General features: G+C 35.7%; 1 protein-coding gene across 2 annotated transcripts in view; it reads right to left on the reverse strand.

The window, feature by feature from the left end:
* Positions 1 to 5,818: 5,818 nt before the first annotated feature.
* The window catches only part of FHL5 (four and a half LIM domains 5), a 43,482-nt gene continuing 35,319 nt past the window's right edge, over positions 5,819 to 13,981 (reverse strand). For both annotated transcript variants that reach the window (XM_039225342.1, XM_039225343.1), the window contains 2 exons: positions 10,850 to 11,036; positions 5,819 to 6,058 (listed from right to left, as the gene is read on the reverse strand). In XM_039225342.1, coding sequence (XP_039081273.1) covers positions 5,895 to 6,058; positions 10,850 to 11,036 — 351 coding nt within the window. In that variant the 3' untranslated portion in view covers positions 5,819 to 5,894. The remainder of the gene's footprint in view (positions 6,059 to 10,849; positions 11,037 to 13,981) is intronic.

A 13,981-nucleotide genomic window follows, 5' to 3' on the forward strand; every position in this document is an offset into this window, starting at 1 on the left:
CTGATCCTAAAGCTGGTTATTTTGGAAAATTCAGACTGGTCAGAATTCTGGAAAATAACTTCTCTAATTCTCTCTGGATGATTCATATTTAGTACCATCTAGGAAGCCATGCAGATGTCTCTGGATAGACTCATTTCTAATTTCTCTTGAGTTGGGTAGTTTAAGTGAAGACTTTTGGTATCCATGCTTCTTGGTGTCATGTTGGCATAAAAATATCCAAGATACAATAATTTCTGAGAAGTTGTAAGGCCAAGGCGATAGTATGACATATTTTCCCAAGTTTTGATAGATATTCTTTGCTTCTCCCTAAGAAGAGGTCATCACATTCCCCAATCATTTTACAGTTATCCCAGCTAACCTGAAAATGTTTCTGGTCAAATAATGAAGATCTAAAGGTTTGATGCCTCTGGGAAAAGAGGTTCAGGATAAAAGTAATATCCTAGCAATTATAATTTCTAGTGATATTCTGACTCTTTTGTTGAAGAAACACTATAACACTATTCTAAGGCATACAGTTTGTCTTTTGTGTACCCATCTGAATTTCATTATAATTCAAGGCCACATGATTTTCAAAAATGAACCAGAAATGCTTGGTAAAAATAAGAGACTCTTACATATAGAGAACAAACTGAGGGTTTCTGGAGGGAGGTGGGTAGAGGGATGGGCTAAATGGGTAATGGGCAGTAAGGAGGGCACTTGTTGGGATAAGCTCTGGGTGTTTTATGTAAGTGATAAGTCACTGCATTCTAGTTCTGAAACCAGTACTGCACTATACATTAACTGACTTGAATTTTAAAAGCAAATGTTTGGTAAGAGATGTTTCTCCAAATATTTCTTTGTGGAACACACCTTGACATTAAAAGAACCCATAATCTGACATAACTCTGAAGAGAACCTACTTAATGCTTATAGTGTGATTAGCTAGCTAGTTTCTTAAGAGCTATGTTACAGATGCAAATTTTGCTTTGGATAAAATAAGAGTTTGAAACCATGATGATTTTTTGAGATCTAATTGACATATAATACTCTATTGGTTTTGGGCATATGACATGATGATTCAATATTTGTATATATAGCAAAATGATTACCCACAAGTTATTATACATAGTTATTTGATGAGACTTTTAAGAGCTGCTCTTAGCAACTTTCAAATATGCAATACATATTATTAACTATAGTCACCATTCTGTATGTTACATCCCGATGACTTATTTGTACCTGGAAGTTTGTACCTTTTGACCCTCTTCACCACCTCCTCCCACCCCCACCCCTGGCAACCACCAATATATTCTTTGTACCCATGAACTTTTTTTCTTCTCCAAATTTTTATTTAAATTCCAGTTAGTTAACACAGTGTAATATTCGCTTCACATATAGGATTTAGTGATTCATCACTTATATACAACACCCAGTGTTCATCACAATAAGTGCCCTACATAATACCCATCACTTATTTAACCTTTTCCCCCACTTGCCTCCCCTCCAACTACCCTCAGTTTGTTCACTATAGTTAAGAATCTGTTTCTTGGTTTGCCTTTCTTTTTTCTCCCTCTATGTTCCTTTGTTTTGTTTTTTAAATTCAACAGATGAGTGAAACCATATGCTATTTGTCTTACTCTGACTGACTTACTTCATTTAGCAATATACTCTTTAGCTCCATCTATGTCATTGCAAATGGCAAGATTTCATTCTTTTTCATGGCTGAATACTATAATAATATATATTACTAAGTATATATATTATGTAATTATATATATTATAGAATTATTAATTATATATATTTAAAACCGCTAAGCACCCCAGAATTTCCTCCAATATAGAAATAATAAGAAATTAACTAAAGACTATCTTAGTCAAAACAGGAAAATCAAGTTAACATGGCCTTTTTCCGATAGAATATTTTTTAGAATAACAGAAATAGTAATTAGAACTAAAATAATTCTTAGTTTAGAATATTAAAAAAATTGATCACTGTAAGAAAAGAGCACAGATGTGTTTCTCTTAGTTTAACAGGAGAGGCATTACTGTTTGGATCAGACAGAATTCAGTTATGCCATTTTTATATTAATGCCCTGAAATGATATCTGAATATATAGTTACTTTGAGTATTGTAAAAATGGATGGGACAAGAAGGTAAAAGTTATCATGTTACCTTACGTAATAGAAATAGAAACACCATGTGGGGGTGAGCACTGGGTGTTATATGGAAACCAACTTGACAATAAACTATTTGTAAAAAAAAAAAAAAGAGAAACGCCAAAAAGCTATTCCATATTGGCACAGTTAATGTAAAAAATAAATCTCTAAAACAAATTTGAGAAATTTGTACTATGCAAATTTATTCAGTATAAGAAACTTCTGAAAACAACAATTTATAAAACAAGTAAAAACTGTATCATTACAATAGTAAACCTCTATCTATAAATGTATTTGATAATAATTTATGTACTTACTTAAATAGAACTAAAACATATTGTAACAATTGTTTTCTTATTTAAAATATGAATTGTTATCAATACACCAAAGAGATTAGAAATGTTTTTTTCTTAAATTCAAAAATGGTATTATTAATATCAAATGTTTTTTTAAGTTAATTTTTCATTTGTGGTTCTGTATTTTGCAATGATTTTTAGCCAAGGCCATTTGTGACAATGTTATACATTTTCACAATCGTTGGCCAATCTTTCACTCCAATGTACAACTTAATGTTTCTTTTTTTCCCCTTAACGTTTCTTTTAAAGTTACAGTTACTCTGTAAGTTTTGATTCCATCATGGTACCCTATCATAGTTTAGATAACCAAAGGACCTAGATTGTTCCAATATAACATGTTTATGATTTTGTTAAGTGAAAATTGAAACTTTGGTCACCCTACCTGTTATTATGGACACAGAAATCCCTTCCTGCCTTTTTCTTTGTCATCTTTAATCCTAATATGACAACATAAAACATTTGATTTGTTTGTATCAACAAATATAGCTCTTTGCTTGCATTTGCTATTGCTTCTTCTCTATTTTCTGCAGCCACGGACCAAATGTGTTACTGCATTAAGAGACTTAGCCTTTGGAACCTTGCCCTCTTCAGTTTTAGGCCACACAGAATCATTAGCATAATGTTCCTCAAACCCTGACATAATGCTTTTCTCCTCTATTTAAGGGCAGTTAGTAACTTTCTATTGCCTGTTATATCAAATATAAAGCTTGTATCCTAAGAGTTAATATTCTGTCTTCATCTGACCTTTTCTCTTTTAGCTATCTCATTTCTTCTTGCTCTTTGGCACAGTCTCTCTGCCACTTCCAAGCCATCTGGTTGTTATTAGCACACAGGATTTGCTTCTAACGGCTTTCCTGCCTCTGCAGATGTCGCTCCTTGGATCACTGGGTGCTCACTGCTTCCTGAGGCAGTCCAGTCCTCCTTTGGATAGGTCAGTTAGACAGCTTTTCTCTTTACTGACCTGAAATCAATTACGGTATACAGCATGAGGTTTTCACTTTTATCTTTGTGTGCATGGCAGTCTAATGAGGTCTTCTTTCTTAATTGTTTTGTATATGTGTACTGTGTCCACAGTGACACCGTTTATCAGCTGTAGGGAAGGATCTCTACATCTGGCATTTTCGTGTTTCCATACCCTGATCTACCCTCCCACCACCCCAGAACCACAACAGCTCAAACTCTTAACTCTGCACACAGTACGTGTTTAGTACAGGTGTGATAACCAAGCTTTATTCTAAATATGGAATTATTTATATGTTAAAATATGTACTTAAGTATACATATCTCCAAAGGATAACAGAATCTCTATCTTAGAAATGATTCTGTGAATTTTAATTGTACAGATACAATGCAAGCCTAACCATGTGTAAGATCACTCCGCACACAAGGCAAAATGCTTAAACATTATTAATTGTTTAACTCAGAAAGTAGTACATTTGCATGTTTATCTATAATTAGTTAACGGAGACAATGTTACATATTATATATTTATCTAGTTCTAGAGGCTTGGTTTTCAAAATATATAATGCATTATTATTTTCTAGATCACAGAACAATTGGTGTGTTTAGTTCCACATGTGTAATTTCAAACAATTCAGGAAAAATATTGATAGTTTTACCTACATTTTATATTGTGAATGTGAGAAATTATTGTGGCTACAAATTATTGTTACTGCATAAAAAAAAAGACAGTTATATCTTTCAAATAGCTTTTGTAGCCTGACCTTTTATTAGTGGCTTAAATTGTTAGCATCTCCAAATATCCTTGCATTTTAAGCCATTTCAAAAATTGTGTTTTCATTACAATTTTAATTGAATCTCCTGTGATACTATTTTAATCATTGTAACCAGCCACATCATATAATTGGATTTCAGTCAGGACCTTTAACAGTAATCTGAGAGTAGACATTTACAAAAATGTTATGTCTGTGTGGGTTTCTTCTCCTGAACCCCTGCTACACCAGACACATGGCACTATAACAATTGACCATGCTGAAAAAAGGTTGCTTTCCATTTGTCCCACATAATGTGGAAAATATTGGTGAAGAACAGCTGGGTAGGGCCATCATCGGTTGAGGTCTATTAGAAAGATGCATGTATGATGATAGACTTTTCACCTATCTTGTGACCAATAAACACTGACTGATTTGTAGACTGGTCACTTAGGTTGGGAGTGTGCCTCTGGGCTATGAAGAAGGTTGGAAGTCTGGGGCATGGTTGGCATGGAGGTGAGGCGGATGGCACAGGTGTGGAAGAACAGTGGGGAGGGCTCATCTACAACCCATAATACTCAATTGTACTGCTTCACAGGTCCTGAGTTATTAACAGTGAATTACTCTTTTCAGTTCTTATTGTTACTAGATTTCGTTAAAGCCCACTTTTATGTCTTCCCATTAATCATCTATGTAATTTTGGAAGGCAAAATGCATGAAGCTCAGAGCTAATTATGCATTCTATTATGCCTTTAGATATCTGGATGAAAGTCATGTTCCGACACTCAATCCCTTTCCTAAAACTCCTTTCCACGAGTGATGACTTAATGATCTATTTACTTTAAAGGTTTGCCTTTGGGGACAATGATTATCCTGGTTAGCTCATTTGAAAGAATAGACTTCTCTTTCATGGAATCTGTAAGTATTTAGAAAAATCATTGGCGGCTTTGAAAATGCATTTGATACAAAATGTGTTGTAACCTATGGTATGACTATCCCTAGGGAGAGAAGCCCCTTTCTATCCATGCAAAGTATGAGAGCCGTAGTGTCCAACTTCTCAATTCCATTTGTTAAGCATAGAACCAACCAGCTGTGGAAGCAGTGTGGATGAGGGCAAGTGGCAGCTTTGTTCTGCAACTCCAAAGTCAGTATGTATGAATAAAACAACGATAAAATGACACAGTTCTCAAGTAGGATGATTGCTAATCAGTTTTCCCTGATCAGTTTTGTTCTTCCACCATTAATAGCCAAGTTAGTACATTATTTATAACTAGCTAGCTAAGAATATGAACATTAGCCTCATGCATGCCTTTCAATTTGATCTCTTAATTTACATTTTTCCTCTGTAGTTTTAAAAACAGCAGCCTTCTATAACATCCATGGCTTCTAGGTATAGGTCATATTGTTGATTACAATAAAAAGATACTTTCCTATGTTTTTAACAGCAGAGTGCAGTATTTTGCAAGGAGAGATGCCTTTGTGAGTTAGGATGAATATAATCATATGTTAGATTGTGCTTTTTTGAGCTCTTATGATACAGTTCAATCAGAATGTATGCAAAAACTCTTCTGCTATAAACTCTACATTAATATTTGCTAAAACTTAAGTCAGAAATACTACTTCAAGCAAGTTCTGGATTTAGTGAGAACAAAAGCAAGGTGGATTTCAGGTGAGGCCAGACTGTCTCCCTCTAGATGTCTGTGTCCATTCCAGAGCTACACTTGCGGCAGAAGATTTCCTTGTTCTGGGTCAGGAAGCCTTCCCCCACCAAGGAGACTGAGCACTTCCCACAGTTAAAGCATTCGCTGTGCCACTGCCGGTCTTGAAAGCAGATAAACTTGGCCCCTTTGAGACCTGTAAAGGAATTGCGGAAAAAGAATATTCTTTCAATGAAGACATTAACCATTCCATCAGGTACTCTTCTAGGAACTGGAAATAACAGCAGAGCAAGACTATGTGGAAGCATGTAACCTAAAAGAGAATGCTGTCTTCCTTACCCCTGTCCATCTGGGAATGTTGCCGTAGGCAAGTTCCTCCTATGAGATCTAGCCTGATTCCCAGTCAAATTTTTCCATAATCTACAGAAGTAGATAGAATCTGAATATATAAAGCAGGTATTTTTGGAAACAGATAAAGATTTCCCAAGACAAATAAGGAAATACAGTAGAATACCCTTGGGAAGAGGGGATGGATTTTGAGGTTAGAGATACTTAAGTGAATATCTTTCTGTCTCCATGACCCTGTTTTCTTAGAAACAAAATTAAGATAAAATAAACTAAATGTATACTTCCTAGCCTCGTATCTGATGTTTTAGTGACTTTTATGTCTGTTTCATCTATTTCTATGCTTAAGTTTGCTTAAGGTAAAGTTCCATGGTCATATGGTGGTGTGGGACACAATTTTCCAAAAGCCCCAAATAGAAAATTTCATCCAGACTATCATGGAGTTAAACTAACATGACAACCTTCCTACTTTGCCCAGAGACAACTTCAGCCCAGGCTTGCAACACAGATCTGTGAATCTAATCACTCTGACCACTGAGGCCATGTCATCCAATGGTTAGTCTCTAAGAAGTGACTTATCACCCTCCACCATTTCAACCTGGGCTTCACCTGAGCTGTAACATTTCTAAGAAAGGTAGAAGAATTTGAGTGTTCAGTGAGAATCTCTTTCTATATCCCTAATATGGATCCGGATTATAGTTTAAGGATTTGATTCTGAGGAGTTGAAAAGGGGAAAAGGTGTAGGGATTGGGAAGGGGTCAGGATACCTTCGGCCTTTCTTTATTTGGCACGTTTTTGCCAAGTGATCATAGTGCTGTGAACTTCCTGTGATTTGCTCCTTACTCATAGAATGAGGCTAAAATAGTTCATATGTTGATTCATAGACAATTTCCAAATGTTCCATTTGGGGAAGCAAAAGAGGTGAAGAAGCATTCTATTTCAGATAAACTACCCTTAAATATGATAATGAACTTTATTTCCATACTAGAAGTGTTATTTGATGTCTTTACATATAATTTACTAGTTCATAAATAAATGTACATCAAATTTCTCTACTTTCCTTGATTAAATTTTTTGCTTGCTTTTTATGATGCTATTATCATTACTTGCTAATAAGAGTAAATCAGTAATGAACCAATTAATTCCTTGAATGTTATTCAAAACATTAATAAGCTAACTGCAAGAATCATGTTCTATATATGCATGAATCATCTCTGTTCATAAAACTAATTATTACATATCTTGAATTTTGATGCTTATGAGTTTTTCTTGATTTTATTAGTAAGCCGATACAAGTGGTAACTGTAAAAATAATTCTTCTAGAGTTTTACAAAGAAGAGAGAAATAGAAGCATGTGGCAGTAGGAATTTAAGAAAGGCCTGACTCAGCATGTGAGATGTTTATAAAATGTTTCAATTTTGGATGCATTTACTCTCTCAGGGGATGATGAACATTTGCAGTAGGGAAGTTCCCCAGGAACCAGGTCTCTGGCTTCATTTATTACTGAAAATGTAGTAGAATAAGAGCTAGCATTTGTCGAGCACTTGAAAATGAGTCAGTCACTATTCTAAGCCCTTTACATATATTGCTTCACAGCTCTGACCTTACCTTCATGAATAGATATTATCATCAACCTTACTTGACAGAGAAAAATTAATGAACAGAGAGGTTTCACACTTGCCCAAATCAGCCAGCTGGTATGTGGCAGATCTGAGATTCAATCTCAGACCATCTGGCTGTGGAGCCTATGCTCTTAATTTTACCAAATTAAGTCTGAATTTATCTATTGTAAAGACCATAACCAGGAACATTAGCATTCTTTTCTGAAGAAATAACATTTGAAACTCCTTTTACTCAAAGTAAACAGAAATGGAAGAAGGGTAAGATGTGATCTCTACAACTCGTTATTTGTAAGTGAGACAAATGAGAACCTCAGTGGTGAGTTATTTGCCCATGGCCACACAGTAGTCAGGGCCAGAGGCAAGACCAAGTCTTTTACTCCCTAGTCTGGAGCACTTCCCACGACATCAAGCAGCTTCACTTATTCCAGAAATTTTGAAAGGTTAATCCTATCTTAGAGGGTGAGAAAAAAATTGTAATTATAACTTGGGTTTGTTCAAATGAATTGAATTTATTCTGATGAGATTTAAAAAATCACACCTGGAGACTCACAGATAGATTTAGTTAATATAAAAAAGTATTTTGAAAAAAATGTATTTTGAAACATTCTAATATAGTTTCTTAGGGTGACACATTGTTTGCATGAATGTACAGCTTCCAATAGATAAGTGTATGGCAGTGTAAGAACTCCCTATGGTACATTAATTCAAATAGCTCAATTTTAAAGAAACACTACTGACTGCAAATCTTATGATTAAGATAATTATCAAAAGACTGATTATTCTAAATTAAATACATAATCCTGTATTTGGATTACTTTTGGGTCAAATCTATGGTTCCTGATTATCCTTATGTTACATGCAGAGCAATGTGGCTTTTCTGTCTGAGCCTCAAAGAGCTGGGCGCAGAGATTGACATGGAACAAACCAACAGAAAAAAAATCACTTAGATACGTGAATCTGTGATGGATCAGAATTGAAACTCAAGTTCAGGGCTTGTGTAGACTCTTTGCAGATGAGTATTAGCCACTGAGTACCCAGGGAATTTTTCAACCTATTCTGAGTTGTTTAATTTTCTTATTTCCTCATGGAAGCCCCCCTGTTTTTGTGGATAGTTCAAGAAAAGTGTCATGGAATAAATCAAATGCATCCATTGGACAGTAGTTGCAGATTCTACTAAGGAGATTTTTGAGCTGTCAGTACTGAGGCATTTCTGGAAGCCCCATTTTCTAACTAAAACTGGCGGAGACAGTGGCTGAGTCTCTTGACTGACCAAGGGGTTGCCAGATGTGTAGAGGCAGGAGAGCAGAGCGGTTAAGAGCCCAAGCTTTGGAGCCCGATAGTCTGGGATTGCCAATGCAATCCAATGCAAGGGGTGGGAAGGTGACATTGCTGAGTGATGGGGACAAGGTGTGAGGAACAGAGCAATGGGGCAGCCGCTGAGCCTATGACAGAGACCTAGCTGGGGAATATGGGGGTAGTCTGCTCATCCCTGGCGGGCTCTTCATTTACTTTTGACTGCAGAGAGGAATTTTACCTTAATTGTTTCCAAACATGTGCGGGCCAAACAAAACACACCTGCCAGCCAGATATAGCCATGGACTGGGTGACATTCTGAAAAACATGGTGCCCTGTGCAGGCAAATTGGACCTTATCTGTTTGTCCGGGTAACTCTCTCTTTCCCCTTGCAGGTCAGTGAAAACCTGCCAATCTGGGTTTGCAGTGCAACTCTTTTCTTTCTTTGAAAATGTGAGAAGAGTCAACTTTTATTTTGTGATATATTTGAAGGTGGAGGAGGAGGAGAAGGTTAAAATAATCTTTAATTCTGTGTTACATAAACTGAACTAAAAGAAATAAAATATGACCTAAGAATACTAGGAATGGAGAATAGAAGTATAGTCCTGCCACATTATTAGGTGACTATAAATTGCATAAAAGAAAAGCTGCTGGGTTTCTCAGGTTATGCCAACTTCAATGTTTTAAGTATAGGATTAACATTCTTCAGAACTGTCTCTGAGGAAATAATAATGCATTATTTTACCTTGAAAAATCTATGTAATTGGATCAATTTATCATTTGTGATACTTTCAAATCTTGTCACATGTATTTTGTTCTTTCAGCAGAATGCTATCTTGTTTTATTTCATCTATTCATAATTAAAATGAATCACAAGTGAATAGAGAGAAAACAGAATGATACACTTGTTAGAAGCATCTTAAAATGAAGTTTAATTAATTCCTGACCTTCGCTACCCTAATTATTACAGCTTCAGATTTGTACAATCCTTGCATTTAATTAAAACCGTTTCTATTTTAGGGCACCTTTGCCCTTGTTTGGAATTAAGCAGGATTTGTGTTTATAAGTATCCCTTCCTGCCACTCAAATCTGTAAGTGTCAGGCCTCCTTGTAAAGTTCTTCTCTGACCTCTCAGCTCATCCTGTTCTCTTCTTTCCCTGAACTATTACTTTACTTAAAGTCATTATCATTAGGTTTGTTTATTTATTTTTAAAATATTTATTTAGTTTTGAGAAAGAGAGAGAGAGTGAGCAGGGGAGGGGCAGAAAGAGGGAGACAGAGGATCCAAAGCAGGCTCTGTACTGACGGCAGAAATTCTGATGTGGGGCTTGAACTCACTAACCAGGGATAGAAGTCACTAACCATGAGATCATGATCTGAGCCAAAGTCAGATGCTTAAATGACTGAGCCACCCAGGTACCCCTCCATTAGGTTTAGTATTAATTACCCTCTATAGAACAGTCCTACCCTAATGACGTTATACATTTGTCTTGAGGGATCTGTATAGTGTTTATGTAGGTAGCCATGTGTGTATCTCAAAAAGAAACATAAGGAGAAAACTATATATATAAATATAAATATATATTATATAAATACAGAATATATAATACATAATATATATAAATAAAAAATATATATATATTTACTCACCTTTCCTAATTAACTATACAACATCTACACAGCCACAGCTGTCTCATTATAGGACAGTGTTAAACTGAAGAACTCACCAGTAATGGGTTTCATGCAGGCCACACACTTTTTGGCATAAAGATGGTTGTAGCAGTCCACACAGAATGGATAATCATCTCTGGACATAAACTCTTCTTCACAGAGCTCTTTCCTACAGCCACTGCACAGAAAACACTCTTTATGCCATGGCTGGTCGCGAAACATTATCCCACCTGAAGTTATCACCTGCCAAAAGACCACAAAGGCAGTGACCATGGAGGTTATGACGGTTCAGACCTGTCAGATCCTCTTCTGTGTTCACAAGTGGTGCTTTGGGCTACTCTGTCCCCTTGTGTCAAGATGTCCTTTCCCTGTGATTTTTTAAAAATCAATATGAGAAGCAAAGGCTATAGGGATTAAGTAGAACTGGCAAGAAATACCCAAATTTTTCTCTTATCATGGAATAGAAAAGAAGTAAGTCCATAACAGACTCAGGAAAATGAAAAAGAATTAGAGCCTTGATTCCTTTTCTTGTCTTTAACTTTCCTGTTGGTCTTCAAATTACTACCATTAGAACAAAGATATTTTCTATACCATGTTCTTACTTCCATGTCTAACTTTAAAGGATGTTGAAAAAGGTTACTTTTCTGTGAAACATTTCTTCCATCAATAGCAACCCTGACTATTGTGGATAAGCACTATCATTCACTAAACAATGATTAACATTTCTGAAGTGCGTTTTCAGTCCTCAGTCATGTGCTAAGGAATGAGTTTTTCTTACGTTCCTAACATCCCGACACAACCAAGACTATTATCTTTTCTCCTTCAAAAGGTGAGAAATTATTGAGGGTTACAATGGTCGGTTCATTGGCCATGTCAAACAGAACTAGCATGCAAACCTATGCAAGCTGACTCCGTAGCCTGTGTACTTAACCAGTAATACAATATTAAGACAAGGTTACTTTCCGCTAATGACAGTTGGTAAGTCTTTGCTAATGAGTGAACAAACACCAATGGGGAAAACATTTGGATAGCAGTTCCAGTATTGTCTCTAGCTGGGGGGGGGGGTGTTTGTCAGGTGTGGGGGTGTTGTCAGGTGTGAGAGTTTTCAGCTTTAGAGCTCTAAGTAATGAACACAGCTTGTATGTTGAACCTTAATGTGTGATGTGCTAGGGTTTTGTCAGAGAAGTTTATTATTCCCCCGTAACACACACACACACACACACACACACACACATACACATATATATATGCATGTATATATATCTCCATGGATATGACATACGTATATATATAAAACATACATTATATATATTTACATATATAACTTTCTCTCCATGGACTAAACTGGTTTATATAAACCTTTTTCATTCATGGATAGTACTTTTTAATAGGCTGAAACATCTTTATTTAGAATCAGATCGGTAAATATTGGGCAACTCTTGTGGATAGCAATTTTGAAGTCCTAGCATCTTTCAAATCCATGGCTGTGGAGCTACTGGAATAGCTGTGGAAACTGAAAGGTGCTCATGTGGTATCTGAGATGATTCCTGCGATCATTGTATTCAACTTCACTGGACATAGAAAATGTGGAGCCTATGCTAAGCCATCTCATTGATGAAAAATTTTAAAACTCTTGTTTATGATACGTGCTTTTGAAAAGATTGTTCCAAAGATATTTTTAAATCTTACAACAAATCTCTTAAAATTAAAGATATTTGATAGAAAAGTTATTTTTCCTAAAGGAAAAAAATGTATACTATTCTAAATAAGTAAATGGGAAACATAATGGTGTGTGTGAACTGAAGCAATTTAAAATACCCCCTACTGATTTCAAATGCCTTACCGCAGGCACAGCAGAATTGAAGATTCCTTTCATTTGTTCAGTCAAATTATTAGCAGGCAATGCTTAAAAGATTCAAAACTTGAAAAATGTATTCACAGCAAAATAAAACTTGATATATAGACCAAAGACTATTTAATTAGGAAGAAGAAACTCTGGAACATTAAAAATAGTTTGCTTATGATTATTTTCCTTTTGAAGAGGCAAGCGGGCTAAGATGAAATATAACATCTAGGCTTGGTGTTTGCCACTGATTGATCCCAGGATTTGGAACAGGTTTCCTCTCTGGCAAAGTGGATGCAGCATTGGTTTTGTGCTCATAGACAAGAGCCAATGAATCACAGGGACACTCTGTTGGAAGCTCAAGGAGTTTGAATTCAAAGCACTAGTAGTTTGAGGTTACTTGTTTTTGGTAGAAAGTAAGTTTAAGTTTCACAAAAATAAAATCTATGAAAAAAGTTCTAAGGGCCTGGTTGTCAAATATTTTTTGCCTATTTTGTTTGCTTTACATTTGGTCTTTGGTTTGAGTTGAAACAAATTGTTTTTCTTCAACGTGGGTCATTTTGAGCAGAAACATTTATATCCAGCTTTCCTTAAATGACTTGTGGTTTTAAAAATTAAATAGAAAATAATCTGGCATGTCGTGATTTGTCTACTACCCAATATAAATATTTCACAAAGTTTTCGTGACTTCAGATCATGTCCTAAATATAGGACAGGCTCCTATGACCTGGGAAATGCCAGTGCTTTGGCCTCTAATAGTTCTTAGCATTGATGTGCTGGAGAAATTCCCCCTCTTGAATCTTTATAGCATTGAAAGAAAGTTTATATTGTATGTCCAATAAATGATTTTGAGATAACTCCCACAGGTTGCATTGATATTTTGCTTAAATATTTAAGAAACATAACCTGAACATGGCCAACTTGTTCCTCAAAACAGTGAGATCAATCTACTATTTTATTCCCAGCATCTGTTGCTAAAATGCATGCCATTGACTCTGGTGGGTCTTCTGAGCTTCATATATCGCAGGGTCATAGCATCTGAGGGTTGCTTCTAAAGTCATTTTTTGAGTCAGTGTTTCTGATAGAGTAATGGAAGTCTCTGGGTATAAGATGACTTTACGTTATATTACTATCAATTGTAATTTCAGCCATCATTATAGTGTAATCCAATGATTATAATTTAGGAGATTATTGATGCCCCTGCAAGTGTGGTACTAGTATTTAAACATGTGTAGAAAATTACTGTGTGCGCATGTTCCCATAGGAAGAGGTAGTGAGACATCTAGCTGTCCAGATGCAATTATACAAATAGTCTTGAGATCTGCCAAAGCAGTTCTTAGGTCAA

The sequence above is a fragment of the Hyaena hyaena genome, unplaced genomic scaffold (assembly GCF_003009895.1).
Source record: "Hyaena hyaena isolate Hyena2069 unplaced genomic scaffold, ASM300989v1 scaffold_2052, whole genome shotgun sequence".
Classification (NCBI taxonomy): Eukaryota; Metazoa; Chordata; class Mammalia; order Carnivora; family Hyaenidae; genus Hyaena; species Hyaena hyaena.